At 38.8% G+C, this 18,443-nt stretch overlaps 1 protein-coding gene across 16 annotated transcripts in view; it reads left to right on the top strand.

Annotated features, from left to right (window-relative positions):
- myocd (myocardin) overlaps positions 1-18,443 on the top strand; it is a 107,667-nt gene that overhangs the window by 77,651 nt on the left and 11,573 nt on the right. For 12 of the 16 annotated variants that reach the window (XM_083556927.1, XM_083556915.1, XM_083556922.1 and 9 more), the window contains exon 4: positions 16,712-16,777. In XM_083556927.1, the coding sequence (XP_083413053.1) occupies positions 16,712-16,777 (66 nt within the window). Of the gene's footprint in view, positions 1-12,795; positions 13,166-16,711; positions 16,778-18,443 lie in introns of those variants that run through there. The other 4 variants (XM_083556918.1, XM_083556916.1, XM_083556917.1 and 1 more) reach the window with 4 other exon arrangements.

The following is an 18,443-nucleotide window of genomic DNA, read 5'->3' as shown; positions in this document are numbered from 1 at the left end:
GAGAGGGAATATCTGGCTTCTTATCAGACTGTGGAATAGGCAGCTTACACATTTGGGAAGGCTCCATTAATGTTGAACGGTAAATAAATGCTAACATCCAGAATGTATGCTAACTGCATAGTGAATCTATCACAGTAGCATGACTTCATAGTAAAAGAGTCCAGGTACTGAACTTGCCTGCCTGCAGTCTAGACCTTTCACCTTTTGAAAACATTTGGTGCATCATGAAACAAAAAATACAACAAATGACACCCAGAATGGTGCAGCTAGAATCCTTATTCAGACACATGCAGTATGGGACAACATTTCTCTCCAAAAACTTCAGCGACTGGTGCCATCAGTTCCCAGATGTATACGGACACTAAACAGTGGTAAACATGGCCATCTTACAACTTTTTTGAGACCTGTTACAGCCATCAAATGGTATATATACTTTATTTATTGTGAATAGTATATGGACTCATCAGATTAGCATGACATCATTGCATTTTGTTTTTATTTACATTTTGCACAGTGTCTCAACTTTTTAGAAATTGGGGCTGTACACTATTATCTTTGATCATTTAAGCCCATTGCTTATTATACAACACACTGCATTAACAGAGGAGTTCATCAATTTAAAAATGCTGGACTCATTTCTTAATCTTCTTCCTAAACCTTTTTTTTTTATATAATTAGATCTTTATCTAATTATTCTAGTTCCTCGAAACATTGACAACATCAAGTGACTCAGTGGAAAAACAGAAGTCAAGAAAATGAATGCAAGAAGACTGACTAAATATGGACTCAGAAGCGTGATGGTAAATAAGGAGGAGAATTCTAAATGCCAAAGATTAAAGTCACAGAAAATGTATTATGTCCGTTTGGAGTAATTTTGGCCAAAAAAAGTTTGGGAACTCTGTGTTAGAGCCTCAGTTATTTCGTAGTTAATTTCCAAGCATATTTTTTTAAACTACCAAATGTCTCTATTAAAACTAATAAGGCAGGGATGTACTTACTGAAAGAAAAAGGAAGTCTGGATCTGCCGACTAGAGATGAAAGCGTCAGAATGTGCATCATTCATCAAGCAAGTGCCATTTCAGTCTAGTATCAAGCTTTGTTAATAATAGCAAACAAGTTCCTTGAGGAAAAAAAAAACACAGTGAAGACGTTAAAACCAGTGGGAAACGACTGCTTTCACTTTTCTCACCTCAGCTGAAGGATACCATTGTCAGTGATATTACTTAACATTTGCTTTCTGACCTTCTCTGACCTTTTGCATGTTTTGGGAAATAAAATGTAAAAAAAAAAGCAGCAGCGAATTCATTTGAAGTTATTCGCGCTAGCAACTCAGGTATGTGTCATTGTGCAGAGGAGGTAAGTTAGAACCACATGTTAATTTCAGTAGAAAGCACCTGGCTGTGATTAGAGGCTCGCTTAACATTGACGACAGGAATGCGCCCAAACATGGTGAGCAAGGTAGAAAAACATACTTGTTTAAAGCAAAAAACAACAACTCGGAACATTAATACAGAACAGGTTCACGTCATAATACCATATGCTTTCGGTGCAACACTTGCAGAGTTGTTTTACTCAACATCCTAATTCATCTCCCTGCCAGCTCACATTCTCCAAACTATGTCCAACTTTATTATTCAATAAAAGAACAATATAATTTTTTTTTTCCTTTTTTTTTTTTCCTGCACAACAAAAAACAAGCAAATGTCATCTTTATTTTACCTGCCTGGATCATTTTATTTCTACCCTGAAGCCATGTTTTTGATTAATTAAGTCCAGTAGTAACAGCCAGAGATGTTTTCACTTCTTCGAGCCAAAGGTTCTAGTTTTAATAAAAGAAAAATGGCTCGACGCTTCATTTGAAGCTCTCTCTTACACAAGCCCTGAAACCCTATCACAGAACACTCCTGATAAACAGAACACTTAAATCAGCGCTATAAATACCCACTGCCTGTAATGCATTCGGTATGTCATGACATAGTTTGGACTGGCTAATGGACGGTATGTCTAGTGAACCAGCTTGATGATGTAAGTATTTATGAATTCCTATGATGCAAAGGTGATGTGTGTCTTCTCACTGAAATTAACTGTGATAGGTAGAACTTAATGTCTATTGTTTTTTTTTCCTTTTCTATTTCCAACATTGTTAATTAGACATTTTTTTGTATTACCAGGACTGCTTTTCTGGGGTCAGGTGAGACATCTAGTAATGCAGTGCTTTAGTCATCCAGGCTTTCCATTTCATGCTGCTACACATTTCATATGTCTTATCATATACCTTAATATGTATATTTATTCATATTTCTTATTTTTATTATTACTTTAATTATTACATGGGTTTTTTTTTATTTACTGTGTGCAACTGCAACCAAACAATTTCCCTATGGGATCAATAAAGTATATTGATTCTGATTCTGATAAATCCTTTGTCCATTTCAGTCACCAAGATGAACAATTACACTATATACTATATATTACACAGTATATATCAGGCGTCACCAACGTAGCCCACGGGCCTTTTACTAAAAATAGCTGTTTTCTACTTTGTTAAATCATTGTTGATAATTATTGTGAGAAATCATTAACATGATCAGTGTCTTCACATAGATGAATATCATTAATTATCAATAATAACATATAATAAAAGGTAAATTGTGCAAATTTGTTATTTCAGATCAAACTGAAAACTGTGTGTATCAAACTGGTAGCCCTTCACATTAATCAGTACCCAAGAAGTAGCACTCAGTTTCAAAAAGGTTGGTGACCCCTGGTATATATACCAAATTTAATTACTCAATTAAAAATAATTGGAAAAATTTAATCGAAAATACTATATATTTACATTAAATTAAGCTATTCAAATAAACATTTATTTTAATGTATTAATAAAAATAAATACTGTGCTGTATTTAATGCGTTTATAAAACATTTATTTATTTAAAAAATCCTAGTATTTTCCAGGTTTCTAATTTAATCCTGTGTTAAACAGAAAAGCATCACAAATTAAAAAAAAAAAAAATTTAAACATACACAAATACAATTAAACATATACAAATAAAATTTAATTGGATAAACAGGAAACCTTGAGAGGAAAGAGACACAAAAGGGAACCATTCCTTATCTGGGTGACCTAAAATTGTAATTATTAAATAATAAATTTTTTCTAGAAAAGTACATTACACACAGCATTAAATCCACCTCTGCCAAGCAGCAATCAAAACAAGTTCCAAACAGAGCACGTGCTCTTCCCTGATTGGTGACTTGCAGTTAAGTTTTTATCCACTCATAAATAAAAAGGAACTACTGATTTTACCAAATGTAGTAAAAAATAAAATATTTGACTTTGAAATGTAGTGAAGTTAAAGTAAAAGTCTCCTCGAATGGAAATACTTAAAATACAGATACGCGAAAAAACTACTTAATTACAGTAACTAATTATTTTTACTTCGTTACTGTCCACCACTGCAGGCTGGGACAAGTGATTAAGTTTAAGTGATTGAAATTAAACATATAAACATACATTTGTGTGCCCCCAACATTTGGGGAGGAACCACATACTGTATAGCCAGAAAAATGTTCCAATACTTTTGTCAGTATACTATGTGTCTAAACAACACTTAAAATAGGTTTGTTTGGATGTAGCTTACAGATACACTATGCAGTTTGCATAATTGGCAAGACTTTTTCAATCCAACATTTGCACATTAAAGTAATTCCACAATCAGTGTAGAGGATTCCTAAGGTTCTCGAACTGGAATTATGTGTCTAATTACTTGGTTGGAAGGAGCCCACTGCTGTCTTTTTCAGCATTTCTTACCAATTTTGTTGTGTGAGAGCATGTCATTAGGGTCAGGGATTTGAACCATTTAAAATGCACACAAACACACAAACACCCAAACACAAACTTACATAAAATTCCAGATTTGATGACATTGGCTAGCATGATAACTATATATATTTTCTAACATCCTGTAACTCTAGCCTATAAAAGTAATATTGTCTACTCTTTATTTTGTCCTCAGGTTGTTGATTCTATGTCTAAAGATTGTCTAAAATGTTATTTTTTTTGTTTGTTTCAGCAAACACATGGGTTAATAACACACATTTGACCTGTGATTTGGGTTACATTTTAGGGCATTAACAAGTAAAATGGAAAATCAGTAGATGTAAGGTAGTCTTTTTAAATAATAGCAAATGAAATTAAAATTAAACACTGTTGACTTTTAGATGTGTAACACAGATTGAACTTATTTTTCATATTTACTCAATACTTTTATCCTAATTTTGTAATACAATAATGAAATAACCGAATAAGAAAATTAAAGTATTGTCTTATTCATTTTTTCCATGATTAACTATATCCCGCTGTTACCTCAGACTCTATTTCAATTTAGGGTTGACATGAATAGAACCTGGCATGGTTTTCTACTCTAACCTTTCTGCCTCAGATAGTTGTTTTTGGTGCCTTCTGAGATGCTGTTCTACTTAGTCCAATTGTAAAGAGTGGTTTTCTGAGGTAACTTAGCCTGCCTGTCAGCTCAAACAAGTTGAACTTGAACATTATCTGAAGTCCTTCACCAGTATTTTCATGAATTTGCATTGCGCTTCTGTCTGGCCAATTTGCATAAAGTATATCTTAGATATGGATATTTGTGTGAGGTAAATTTTTGTTTCAGGCAAGTGGACAGTGAGTGTATATTTTTTTTGGAAACTGGAGTAATAGTATTATGGTCAATATAGTCTCCATGGAAGTTTCCAGAATTGTGGGCAAAGTTTTTTGTGCTATATTTATATGCTCATTTGGCATCACACATACCTGGCAGAACATAATGTTACCTTGGTGAATGTTTTGATAGAGCTCCATTTAGTTAATTACAACAGTGCCTGTCATTATCTAATAAATGTGCTTTAAAGAACATTTTGGCAGTTTGGAAAAAGACAATGCCCAGGTGAGGTTTCTGGCTATTGGCCTCCAATCATGTACAAAATTTAAAATCTGACATTGCTGATAGTGTGGTATGAGGTGAGATGAATGACAGCTCATTAGCTAACTCTACTATGTGGAGGCACTTAGTGATATAGCATTAATCTTAGTGATTTCTTGTCATTTCTAAAATTGTTCCTCTTAGTCATCATTTAAAAAGATACAACAGCAAAAACTAACCACGGGTGCCATCACACAGTTCAGGAAGCTCTTCTAACTCCTAAGCCTCCATGCTGTATATCATGTTGCTATGTATGTCATATCTGTCAACCTATTTGTCGACATAAGGCAGAGCTAATCAGCGAGCAATTTCTATCAACTCAAATAGTGATAAAAGTCATAAGATAAGCAGGAAGCTGCACTCTCTGTACTGGGATGTGGTATTCATTAAAGTGTAATGCTGGGGAATCAATCAAATGGTGCTCAAAATTTCTTTTGAATGCTGTCGTTCCCAAAGGCCAAGTAAAACACTGAAGGATGGGGTCATATTTTTTTAAAGGTTTCAGCTGACATACCAGCAGCTCTGGGAATCAGCTCAAACACAAACAACGTAATACCTCTTAATATTGAAATTTCACCACAGTGACCACCTTCGCCAAGCCTATCTGAGAACGTGCGGCGCTCCCGAAAGGGTTTGCAACGTACACAGACCGTGTCTTCAATTACTAACACGAGGTGCATTTAAAAAAGACTCAGATCGCAGATCTTAGTGAGCATGATTTGTGGAATTGCTTTTCAATTTACCAACCTTGAGTACCTTAAAAATAGCTGTGACCCAGCAATGTTTTGGTACTTTTGGAATTCATGGTCTTCTGGCTACCTGACTAACCCAAGAACACATGAGGCCAAACATTGGAGCTGCACTGCCTGCCAAAAAACATCTCCTTTCAGAACATTCCAGCCAGGATGCCTTGAATATGATTTGTGCTCTTGTGTGGAAGTTACGATAAGTATGACTGCATTGTGGTAATTGACCCAAAAGCTAAGCCAAGTCTTGTATTCCTTGCAAACCACAAACCAAACCAGTCTTTTTTTCAGTCACTGCCCAAGACTTTGCTACTTTATAACAAAGCCAAGATTACATTTGATATTAAGTATTTTGGTTTGAGAGTTTGTAGAGATTTGTAGTACTATACAACTTATTTTAAGTGCACATAGATAGATAGATAGATAGATAGATAGATAGATAGATAGATAGATAGATAGATAGATAGATAGATAGATAGATAGATAGATAGATAGATAGATAGATAGATAGATAGATAGATAGAGTAAATATAATATATACTGGATGGCAGTAATCTGATCATCATGTTTCATATCCACAATTGTGTAAAGTATGTTCCATAGCGTGACCTTGTGTTCATGCTACATGATTTTAGATTTTTATATATTCTATGTCCAACAGTAAAGTTTACTGAGCAATAGACTTCCATGGCCCACAGAACAAAAGTAAAACGTCCTGAGATAGCAACCATGATGAGTAACTAAGAGACAGAAAGGACGTGTTAGGCTCCTGACTTAATAAAGACAAAAAACATGATCATTATTGTATGTTTATGTGTGTTTCACATTTAATTAGTTTGTCACCGCACAGGGTTTTACAGCATACCGCATACTCACCCTCCAATATTGAGCAGTAGAAAATGTGGCAGTAAGATTCACAAATTTCTCTCTCTATGTCTATTTCAATGGATTTTAGGTTCACCAGTGGAAATCAAATAAAAAAAGTCAATAACATCAAGAAATCTTTGATATTTCATGAGGGAATTGAAAGTTCAAATCAAAAGAATTGGGTCACCTGCCCGTTCCTGCTGTATGTGGCTCTTTTCCAAACTGTTACCACAAAGCTGGAGGCACTCAATTGTATAGGATGTATTTAGGTGTGCTCAAAATGAGCTCCTTGAAGATATGGTTTACATGCTTTGGACAGGAAGATCTCCAGTGGCCTGCTATAGAGCTCTGATCTCATCCCTACTGAACACCTTTGGGATGAATTGGAACGCTGACTGCATCCCAGGACTCCTCACCTACATCAATACCTACCTTTCATAATACGCTTGTGGCTGAATAACACAAATATCCATAGGCACACTCCAAAATCTAGTGGAACATCTTCCTAGAAAAGTGGAGCGAAATATAAGAGCAAATTGGGACTAAATGTGGAATGCAATGCTCAAAAATCACCAGGTGACCCAATACTTTTGGAAATTTAGTGTATATAATAGTCACATATGAAACAGAGGTAAGACAGATCTGTCCTACATAAACTGATGTAAAGGTTTTGAAGGAATGGATAATGAACAGTATGAAAGAATAAATCCCATTTCCATACTGGCTAGGACTTTCATGATGTTTATAGCAAGTCAATTTCAACTGCATCAGATAAGAGGATCTGCAAATAAAGATAATTTGTTTTGTAACAACTGGATTTAAAAATCAATGCCTATGTCTGAGACTTGTGGTGCAGGATAATCTACAGTTCAGATTATCTAGAGTTGAGATTTATAGTCTGCAAAAATCCAGCATGCCATGTCGATTCCATTTGTTTAACTTTTTTTTGGATAATTTCCCCAGTCGTAGATTGAGTAGAATTCAGAAACAGATGTAGATGTATATCATCTATGAAACGCTCCAGTGTTACATATACCATTATCCTGATTTTTACTACTACATCATGTATCGTTTCTCCCAGTCCAACATGATTGATAGTGACAGGAATCTCTACCTCTTACACTGACATAGTCAGCCATTATACTATAGTAACCGGAAAAAAGAGCACTTGAAAAGATAAAGGCCTTGCTCAATCATGACCAACCGCTTACTCTCCCCTTTTTCTTTCGCTAAACAGCTGCCAATGTGAGTAAATTATTTAGCAGTGCTTGTTGGATGTGCCTCGTATGAATTTTCTCATATGTGCTAAAAATCAAGCATTTGCCTCGAAGTGTTTTTCTAACTTTTCATTCGGTAAAGAAAGCACATCTTTCTGTAACAAATCACCAGTCGCAACAGAAATACTGCAAACGCAGTGTAGCACAGCCGCCCTGCAGAGTGACGAGGCCTTGGTTTTACAACATTTCTACGTTGATGCCGTGTGTGGTGTTTAGGTTGAACGGAGAAAAGTACTATCGTGCTATGATTTCTAATAAACACTTGTGGGGAAAAAAGTGGGAAAAAGTACTAGAGATAAATGTGTGTTATCCAGAGAAGACCCTGATCAAATACATTTCATCTTCATTAAGCCAACACGAGGCCGATTATGATGTGTGGTCTAACATCAACTGGCTTACACCAACAAAAACACGGACTTTCGGCTTTCCCCATCTGGAAGGGAAATGTGCTCTCTGACAGCATGTTTCAGCCAACCAGCATGAAAGTATTTGGTTCAGTGGTTCAACACGTCAAGACAAATATTAGCACACGTCATGAGATACCCTTTTTGGTGCATTGGTAGCAGGCTGGGGGGGTAGATTTTAATGACTGGTAGGTCATAGACATGGCAGGAGACTGAAAGTTAGACATGCAGGTTCAGGTTGATGTAGCTGGCCAACTTACTGTGAGAAAACAGTGCTGTATATAAGAGTATAGAAGTATAGAAGAGTACAGTATATTATAGTATAGATAGATAGATAGATAGATAGATAGATAGATAGATAGATAGATAGATAGATAGATAGATAGATAGATAGATAGATAGATAGATAGATAGATAGATAGATAGATAGCCCATGGAAACAACCTGTTAAACTTAAACTGGAAAAACTTAAACTGGAAAACTGGATCAAGGTTTATTGGTGTAATAGGCTCATCTTTGAAGCATCTGAGTCACCATCTTGAATTCAATTCAGTTCCATTTTATTTGTATAGCACTTTCAACAATAGACACTGATATTTATAAATATCTTTTATCTGTAATGAACAAGCCAATGGTAAAGATGGTGAGGAAAAAACCCTGAAATGATACCAAAAAGAACCATTGAGAGAAAGAAGTCTCAAAAGGGAATCCATCTTCATCTGGGTAATATCAGATATCTTTTCATTGTAATTTCATCATTGTTGTTGTTATGAATTACTCACCGATGGTTAATTGTGGCCCTAAGACATTTACATTCTTGTTCTGTAGTGGAACCATTCACAGTATTCTCATGTATTTTTAGGCTGGTTATTTGGACCCATCCTCAGCAGCAAGACCAAATGGTTTCCAGTGTGGCCACCCACATCATATTATTTAAAAATATTTCTTAAATATTCCAATTTTTCCAATCCGATCGCAATCTAAAGTCTCACACACAGCATGTACTTTATCGGCTGATACCCGAACCCCGGCTATACCTATTGATATTTAATTTCTGAGCAGCTGAAAATCCTGCTGTTTCACTGTTCAGCGTCTTTTTGACATTTTCACAATACACGGCCTTGCGAATGGTGCGCACTCCACACTGTAAAACTGGGCCAAAATGCTTTACTTTAGGCTCACGAGACTACAATGACAATGACTTATACACCCAACATGCTCTTCAACATACACAGTAGTCCTTAGACTAAACAGTGATGAGTGTTACGTGTAGTTCAGAGACATTTGATCAAAACATACGCAAACATTCCGTTCCACGCATAAATCAAACTAGGAAAACAGATCCTAGTTTACCTGACAGAAACCAATCCGTTCTGTTCTTTCAGAGCAAAGAAAAATCTTTCAAATGTTATTTTTGATACGTGCTCTTAACATGGTGTTCGTCATGGCTTTTCGATTAAGCAAAAAATCTAACTTAGAGAAAGTCGAACTGGATTTCAGAAGCGCAGTCAGGTCCATACTTGCTTAGAGGTTGCTCTCAATCGAACTAATAACAGGGAGTTAGCATTAATCCGAAACGATGCGCGAGCTCCACGTGCCCTCGCTCTGCAATCATTCATGCACATTTTCTTTTTTTTCTCACCGAATTCATTAGAAAGAGCTCTGAACAAAACGCGGTCCAGATTAAGTGCTGATGCTCAGAGCTCAGGTCCAGCATAATCTTTTCTTTTTTCCAGGTACGTCGTCTCTTGCCAACACTGCTGATCCCTTATTCATTGACACCAAAGAAAATACTTCTCACGTCTTCTCAGATTCAGTAGGCTTTGGCCCTAGCTCTTCTTTCGCGTTTACCTATCTAATACGATCCCAGAACGGGCTTATTGGACCGCTCTCGATAGGCTTTTCTTCTCCCCATTTAACCCTTAAAATCAAGGCTGTGTGTATAAAATGCAAAAAGACATTTGTTCACACCTGGATCTTCTGTTCTGTTCTATTTCATTGTGATCTATGTTTTAAAAAAGTGGATCTGAGGAAAACTGGCTGTACTCTTTGAAAAACTACGAGCACAAAGGATAATCATAACCCAGAAGAATGTCGAGGGATCTAAACAAATGAAATAAAGGGCTCTTGCACATTCCCGAAAGTGGACAAATCTGCACGATCTTTTGGCTGTTTCTCAGGAGACGGACTCTCTGGGCGTCCCATTTGGGAGTGTTTACCTGCGGCCGTAGTCATCGCTCTAAGGCAAAGGCAGCAGCGACAGTAAGCAGAGAATTGTCATTAAAGCAATGTTGAAAAGGAGACCAGTGAGTTTTGGACAGATAAGAGCCAGCTGTGTGTGCTGCTGCGGGTTTTTTTTCAGCCGACTCTTTCTCTGCCTTCACTTGCCCGCGTTATTTTTTATACTCCAACTCCGTCTTAACCCTAACTCTCTATTCTAACTCACTCATTCTGTCCCTTCGATGTATTTCATCTCTCTCCCTATGTCTCTCTGTCTTTTCACTCTTCAGTCCTGCTGGCTCCACTCAAAACTCGGCAGGCTGCGGCTCCTCCCCTGACCGTCTGCGTGTGCGAGACGCTGTCTGTCTGATGTGTTCTGAGATACAGCCAAGAGCATGACAAGCTCCACTCCTCCGTTCCCCCGTTTTTTTTTGTTTTTTTTTCGCCTCTGCCTTTAGACTGTCTGAATCAGTAGTGACAGATATACTTACATTACATTGAGCCGAGCCGTGTACATTACTGCACGACGTACAACACAAAGTCATTGATCACAGAACATGAAACAGGTGGGCGTCTGTTTGCAATCCTGAATAAATTCAGGTCTTCTGTCTTTAGGCAGTGGCGTGAATGTTGTAGAAACATTGTCAGTCATTATACCACAGTAACCGGAAAACAAATATGGGATTGAAGGATCCTTCAATTTTAAGTTCCTGTTTTCCCAGTGCAAAACTGATAAATGCTATTTGCGATTTATGAACACACCGAATTATACAAAGTGCACCATATTGGTGCTAATAAAACTCGAACGCAAATGTTAACGATACTCTCGAAGCAAAGGTTTTTAATAAAGACCTCCTTTCAGGCTGCCAATAAACACATCTCGGACGATGGTAATATTACTGATGAATTCAATATGGTGTTAAGCGCAGGTTTTCCAAGAAGCACTTACAACTCCAGAGGTCATAAAGCTATATTACTGCACAGCCATAACATAGCCTGGAGTCAGATTCTATGCTGTGGAACATGTGTGTGTGTGTATATGTGTGTGTCTGCTCAGGAAGATTCTATATGATTGTAAACATCCATTTATCATAAACACAGAGCTGTGATTCGTGTCTGTGTGAGTCATGAAGTGTCACACTGAGGCACAATCGAGGAGCCTGCTCAAATGAAACATGTCTCCTCAAGAGACACAAGGCCCAATTAAAGGGAGGGATTAGGACAGGACTCAGTGACCCTCTGAGGAATTTCACAAGGATGCTCAGACTCGGCCGCTGCCACAACCTCCCTTTAAGCACTTTCACCTGCTAATTAAGCCTTCCAAGCTCCAGTCAAGGGGAACTGTGTGCGGCCAGACGCCCCCACACCATCCCCCTACCAAAAAGAAAAAAAACAAAACAAAAAAAACCAGCCGCTTACAACTCAAGATGTACTAATGTAAATATTTGACTGCGCTTGTATATTGGACTGCAGAGCGTTACGCGTGGCGAAGGGAGTGGACAGATTGTTTGGGTGCCATTAGCGAGTTTAAGCCCTTTGGATTCATTTAAAATCTAAAGTGCTTTAAAACGGCGGGCCAAGTGCCTCGTCTGAGGGAGGGAAAAAAAGAAACAAAAGCTTTGAAAAAGAGATGTGAGGAACACAGAAGTGGGAGCGACGCTGTGCAATGACATCACTACAGTACTGATTTTTTTCTAAATTCTTATCCATGATGAGGATTCCTACAAGGTGTAAGCAATCAGTAAACGATCAGCTGCTTGGGTTTGCAAGCGTTTACTCAATATATATTTAATGCACAAGGCTCTAATTGTAGCCGTCTCCCATTGCTTTCATGCGCTTTGCTTGGAGTGAAACGTCAGGTCTACCGGGACAAGTAAAAGTCGGACTCCAGGAGAGCCTGACATTTGTTGTGGATCGTGGGAGCTGGAGGAAAGGCTGTCAGAGTGCAGAGGCTTTAGATAAAACATATAATACACACCGACTGCCTCGGGTTTCAGCGCCAGACACAGGGTTTATATTTTTGTATTGGTTGTGATGATTTTCTGAGGAGAAAATGTATTATGACATCAATTTCAAACGAATCCCAGACGGCCGGATGGCGCGCATTTCACAGCCGATTTGAAAAAAAGAAGGCGGTTTTACTGAGGAACATCTTAATTCTCAGCATCGACACCTGCTGATCCCTGTGGGTGTATGTGTTTTGATGTGTGTATGTTTATGTGTGTGTGGTGGGCTCGCATGCTGACGAACAGTAGGGGCAGCCCTGTCCGTGCCGAGGAAGAACTCAGTAGTGGAGCTGGAGGAGGGCTCAGTGCACTCTCCTCTGGTTTAAGACCCTCCCAGCAGCACAGTCCTATCAGTTCCTCTCTCATTGAGTGGAGCCCCCACTGCTACATGGAACCGTAGCCACTCTGAAGAGTCAAGCAGCCTGGCTGACACTCTGCGGTCATCTTGCGCTCAGCTTTTACACGTGTTACAAGTTTGACACTTCTCTGCTTGCTCGGTCTGTCGGGAAAGGGGGGGGGCACACCGTTAATGACACTCTCTCCAACTGGACAGAAGTAAGCTAACTGCTCGGTTAATGCGCTGACACTGGAATCTTACTGTGACCAGAATGACCCTGCTGGGATCTGAACACTCCGTACTGATTCGCAGCAAATTTAGATCAGGTAAGACATTTCAAGCCCGTTGCTTTCTCACCTACTTGTTGTTTATTAAATTTATACACATTAAATATTGATAACATTTGAGAATGGAATTCTTTTAAAAAATATATTAAAAGCTATGAATTTGTAAAACATAAAAGATTTATTTTGGTTTTTTTTTTTCGTAATTATGCGTTTTATGTCTGTAGTTTTTTGTACTGCAGATTGTAGTTGATGGTGATGGTTGCCTTCCAGTAGTATGAAGTGATGTGAGACCGGGGTCAAAGGTTATCCAAATGACAAAGATGGCAGTTTGACATGACCTTACCATGTCTCAAGGGCTGGTTGAAGTGCTGCTGAAAATGCAGACTAAATTTTTGTATTGTTTTTTACTCGGTATTCCATTTATATCTGCCTCCCTTGTCATTCTTTTCAAGAACTAAGAAGTTTCTCTTTTGCACTCGTGTTTATATAGTAGTCGGCTTGCAGCACTTCTCTCGGAAGAATCCTGGAATCTGGTCTAGAAAACGCATCTGTTGTGAACAATACTGCCACCTCTCTGACATCAATGTTACTGACACAGGCATAGTTTTGTCTGTGACAAATATTTAAAGACGCTACATAGACAACTTGTTGACAAAAGCGACTGAAGGGTCAATTGCACTTCGCTTTCTGAGGCTTTTTATTGTTTTGTTTTTTTATTTTTTCAACAGCCTGCTTTACATTTTTTGCTCACCCAAAATTACAGGCAAAATTGAGCGTTTCCCTCCTGTTGTTTAAAGCAGTGACACAAAGGAAATGACCCTTGAGTCCAGAGGAAGAGTAGAGTAGATCTTGGGTTTACAGAGTGGCAAAAAAAAAGGCTTATTTTGACCAGCTTGTATTAGTGCTATAATGCTATACAGATGTTGCACTGTTTACAAGAAGATATAGGTTTTGCTCTTTGCTTCCAAAATGCACATTGGCTGCCATTAGTTTTGCACGAGTGTGTGTGCGTGAGAGAAAGCAGGGTAGATAGAGATCGACCAGTGAGTCCCTTGTGGTCCAAATGAGGTCCCCTTTGAGGAACTTCATTAGTGGCTGTACGGGATGGGCGGAATTGTCTAATTACATAACTGTCCATTACATTTACTGTGCTGTACCAAATGCTGAGAGATTGAAAGGTGAATGGTGCAGGAATTGGTGGCCAGCTGAGAACTCTCCGGGTGCAGTCATGTGACTAGGTTCTTTTGTAGGTTCTCAAGGTGTTTAATCGTCCGTATCAGCTGATAGTATACATGCGTCCCTTTAACCGGTGGACTTCTTTAACTGGCTCGACTTCTTTGAGACAGCATTTTTATATAGATTCCAGTAGACATTGTATCTACGATCGAAAATATTGGGTATTTGATTGAAAGCAAACTTATCAGGTAGACCATAGATAGTTTCCAGTGTGGTTTCAGCTCCTAGTAAACAAGCACTGCCATTACTAATTACGCTACTTGGATTAGACTAAGTATTAAGACCACAAAAAGCCTTCACCGGGTTAAACTGTGCTCAACTGCATGTGTTGGTTGTGTGCTTGGCCATGTGTGTGGTATTCTCAAATTACTGACAGCTTAATAACTCCGTGAGCCTTCTGGTGAGTCAAAGCGAGTTTATCATATCCTCCCACCCTGATCTTTTTCCCCCCTAACTTGCATAAATAACATGATTATTGCAAGCTACTGCATTTACCTTGAGTCTCTTATCTGGGGTTAGGTCTTGATTTGACCTCGAGTCTACTGTATAGATATGCTCTCGATCTACAGAGCGAGCGCGAACAAGATGCCAGCGGCCCACAAGACAACCGTGACTTGATGCAAAAAGCCAAACAGCTGGGCTTGCCCATAGCCAAGTATGTTGTTACCGGTGTCATGAACTATACGGCTGGGATACGTCATCCACAACAGAAGCACGCTGATCATATGGATACAAATATCTTCAAGCCATCTGCATCATGTCAAGATTACTAACTTATTGCTATTTACCAAAAGAGCGTTTCACATCAAAGGCCTCGGGATTTGTTTATTCTTCCTCAGATGAACTGCACCGTGTTTCCCAGCACTGGGAAAAACTTTTATTATTCTACAACATGTAACAAACCAGGAAAAGATTTCAGGACATGATTAATTCAACAGCAGATGCGTATGCAAAACTGTTAGTTAGGAATGAGCTTTATCTTTATTTTTTTATTTTAGATATATGCCCTCAAGACAACTGGTGCAGCTATTTTCGGCCATTAAGTCAGCTCATATGGTTCTTATTGCTGAGGTTATTCGATCCAGAGTGTCTGTGAACCTGTGATGGTTCTTATAGAGGAGAGTTTAATTATTTAGGGCAATCAAGGGGTTTGGCATTCTTCATCAAGCCTCTCCTCCACCCCTAATCCCAAAACACAAAGATCGCCAAATAATCCTGATGCTGCCAGGAAGCAATCTCAGATGCAGGCTCAAAGCTATATTTCTACCTCTGCATATATATATATATATATATATATATATATATATATATATATATATATACACAGTATATTTATATATTTATATAATTCACCTGTTGCACTCATTGTAAGGCTGCCTCAATTTTTTTCAGACCTCGGAAAAGAGAGTTGTGGATTGTAACGTAAATGTTTATTTCATGACCCAGATTCATTCAAACGACTTCCAAAACAAGCTTGTAACAAAAAAAAAAAAAGCTGTCCAAAACTGCTTCTAGGTATTGGACTTGTGAGAACTGCCAGTGCTGTTCTGGGTGAGAGAGGATCATTTCTGGTGCCAAAAATCAGCCAGGCTTAGCCTGCACTGTCCACCTCTTTGCCCATTAACAGTCCACTCTTCTGTGCTTGGCAGTGGGCCTTAGTTTCATCTTGCCCAAAATGTGTTCAGAAGAGAAGCAGATGTGCTGCACGGAGACTGTTTTCATGTGTGTGAGTGTGTGAGTGTGTCTGTGGTTTTAGCATGTCCTCCACAATCAAATATGAAAAGATGCCAACCGTGTGATCCATGAGTGCAAAAATTCCTTTTTGTACAGTAATATACTGATATTTCTCGACCGATAATCTCATACTGACTTCTTGTGTAGTGACCCGGAGCTGACACGCTGACAATCCGCTATCCCGATGTGAGACACGCCACCCAAAACAAAGAAAGCAACAGAGCCACAAATATTTCTAAAAACAGGATGTAGGTCTATGATAAACACGGCTCCTGGCTTTTAAACAACTCTCACTACAGTGTGTGGTCCTCGTGGGCGTGATGGCCAGTGAAGAGGAGGGTCGTAAACGTATGAACTGCTCGCTTAGCTCGTTTGCTGCTTTGTGTATGTGTGTGATGCCGGTCTTTGAGCGGGACAGAGGAAAGACACTCCACTATCTCTGCATGCCTGCAGGGAATGATGTGTTCCCTTGGCCAGACACAGATTTACAGTTCATTCTTTAGTTTTGCTTCATGGTTAGTCAAACGTTCAATCTCTCTCTCTCTCTTTCTCTCTCTGCCTCTCTTTTTCTATCTGCCTCTTCTCTTGTTTTTCCCACCCTACCTCTACTCGCAGTTCTGCAGTTGAGGCTCCAGCAGAGGAGGACGCGAGAGCAGTTAGCAGACCAGGGCATCATGCCTCGTGAGTAACACCTCTTTTTTCACACTCATCACTAAGCCACAACCCCCCCCGTCTACTCCATTCTTCCAAGTGCCATTCCTGAGATGCGTCATTCTAACTGGGAAGCAAACAGAGAAGTGGTTAAAAACAAAAAAGAGAAAGAAAGGAAAAAGTGGAAGATTATCCCATAAATTTGGAGAATCAAAAACAGCTCAGATGTTAAGAGTGCACCTGGCCAGAAGTGTCAGTCTTTTCAGAGGATGTAGAGCAATGTTTGGCATCCAGGTCTTCCAGGGAAGAATAAAAAAGTTACAGCCTGTGCAAGTGATAAACATCTTAGTGCTATAATAAATAAATCATATTTCTTTGTGCACGTTCTGTGGTACAGGCTGACTTCGGTGGAATGCTCTTTGCTCAAGAAGCACTGGGGCCACGAGCAGGACGAGTGTACCAGCTACGTGGAAATCATGCCTCGGTTTTGCCACCCGTGCTCATCAGATTCATCGTACTTTAATATGTATATCAGTAAAGCGTCAGTGAGCTTGCTGACATTTACACTCTGTTTAGACGTCCTTCAAGCATTAGGTACAGGTTATTTGTATATCAGAATAATGATATGAAGTAAATCTCAAAAAGGCAAAAAATTTGCCCCTCATGTGTCAACTCTATGCCTTTATTATACTACTTAGTCACACTCTTATAACCTGCAAACACATACAGGCACGTGCAGCGCAGTTAGAGTCTGGAGTCCCGGCTTACTCGCAGTGTATTTTGCTCTTGATGTTGATATACAGAGACATGTTGCTGAATGGTATAGCAGGCAGAAAGGCTCCAGTGGGAAGATAACTGGCGTAAGTGCGCACAGGAAAGGAATCCAGAGGCCTGCCCAGCCCTATCAATCTCTGGGCGACTGCCAAAGATAAATGCCCCCAAAATCACAATTGGCCAGCCTGCAGTCCTTTAAAAAGAATTTTCAGCGTCTGTTTATCAATTGATTACGGGCCAGAAGTGAATGTAGCTGGACATTTACCACAGCTGCTATCAACAAGGCAACCAGCTGAAATGGGCATCTATCTATCTATCTATCTATCTATCTATCTATCTATCTATCTATCTATCTATCTATCTATCTATCTATCTATCTATAAATATATATAATTACAATTAATAATGTAGCTAAACAATATAGCTATAGACGACTCTTATCATAAGTATCTGACTGTAGAATGTCAGCGTTCTTCCAGGTTGGTTCCTCTTTACAACCTCTCCGCATTACAATTTTCCACATGTGTGTTCCAGCTTGCCAAAGTGCACCTTAATGTTTCACAGAGCATACGTGAGGCTGAAATGACTAAATCTGCTACATTCTTTTATGGACAGAATATTTCAGACACTCTTTGGTTGTCTGGAAGGATGGTCAGTATGTGTGTGTATGCACACCCCATACACACACATACTGACCATATATATATATATATATATATATATATATATATATATATATATATATATATATATATATATATCCCCCCGTGAACATCTGGTGTTTATTAGGCACTTGAAAGCAGCAGTCAGGCCTCTCGAGGCTGTTTGGCGTGTGGCCGGGAGGAGCTTGCGGCCTTTTTATGAGTCTTATTTCACCCTATCTTAACTAACTGTTCAGGAATATGGCTTTACATTCAGCGGA

The sequence above is a fragment of the Silurus aristotelis genome, assembly GCF_946808225.1.
Source record: "Silurus aristotelis genome assembly, chromosome: 12".
Lineage (NCBI taxonomy): Eukaryota > Metazoa > Chordata > Actinopteri > Siluriformes > Siluridae > Silurus > Silurus aristotelis.
This window is presented reverse-complemented; position numbering and strand designations above follow the sequence as displayed.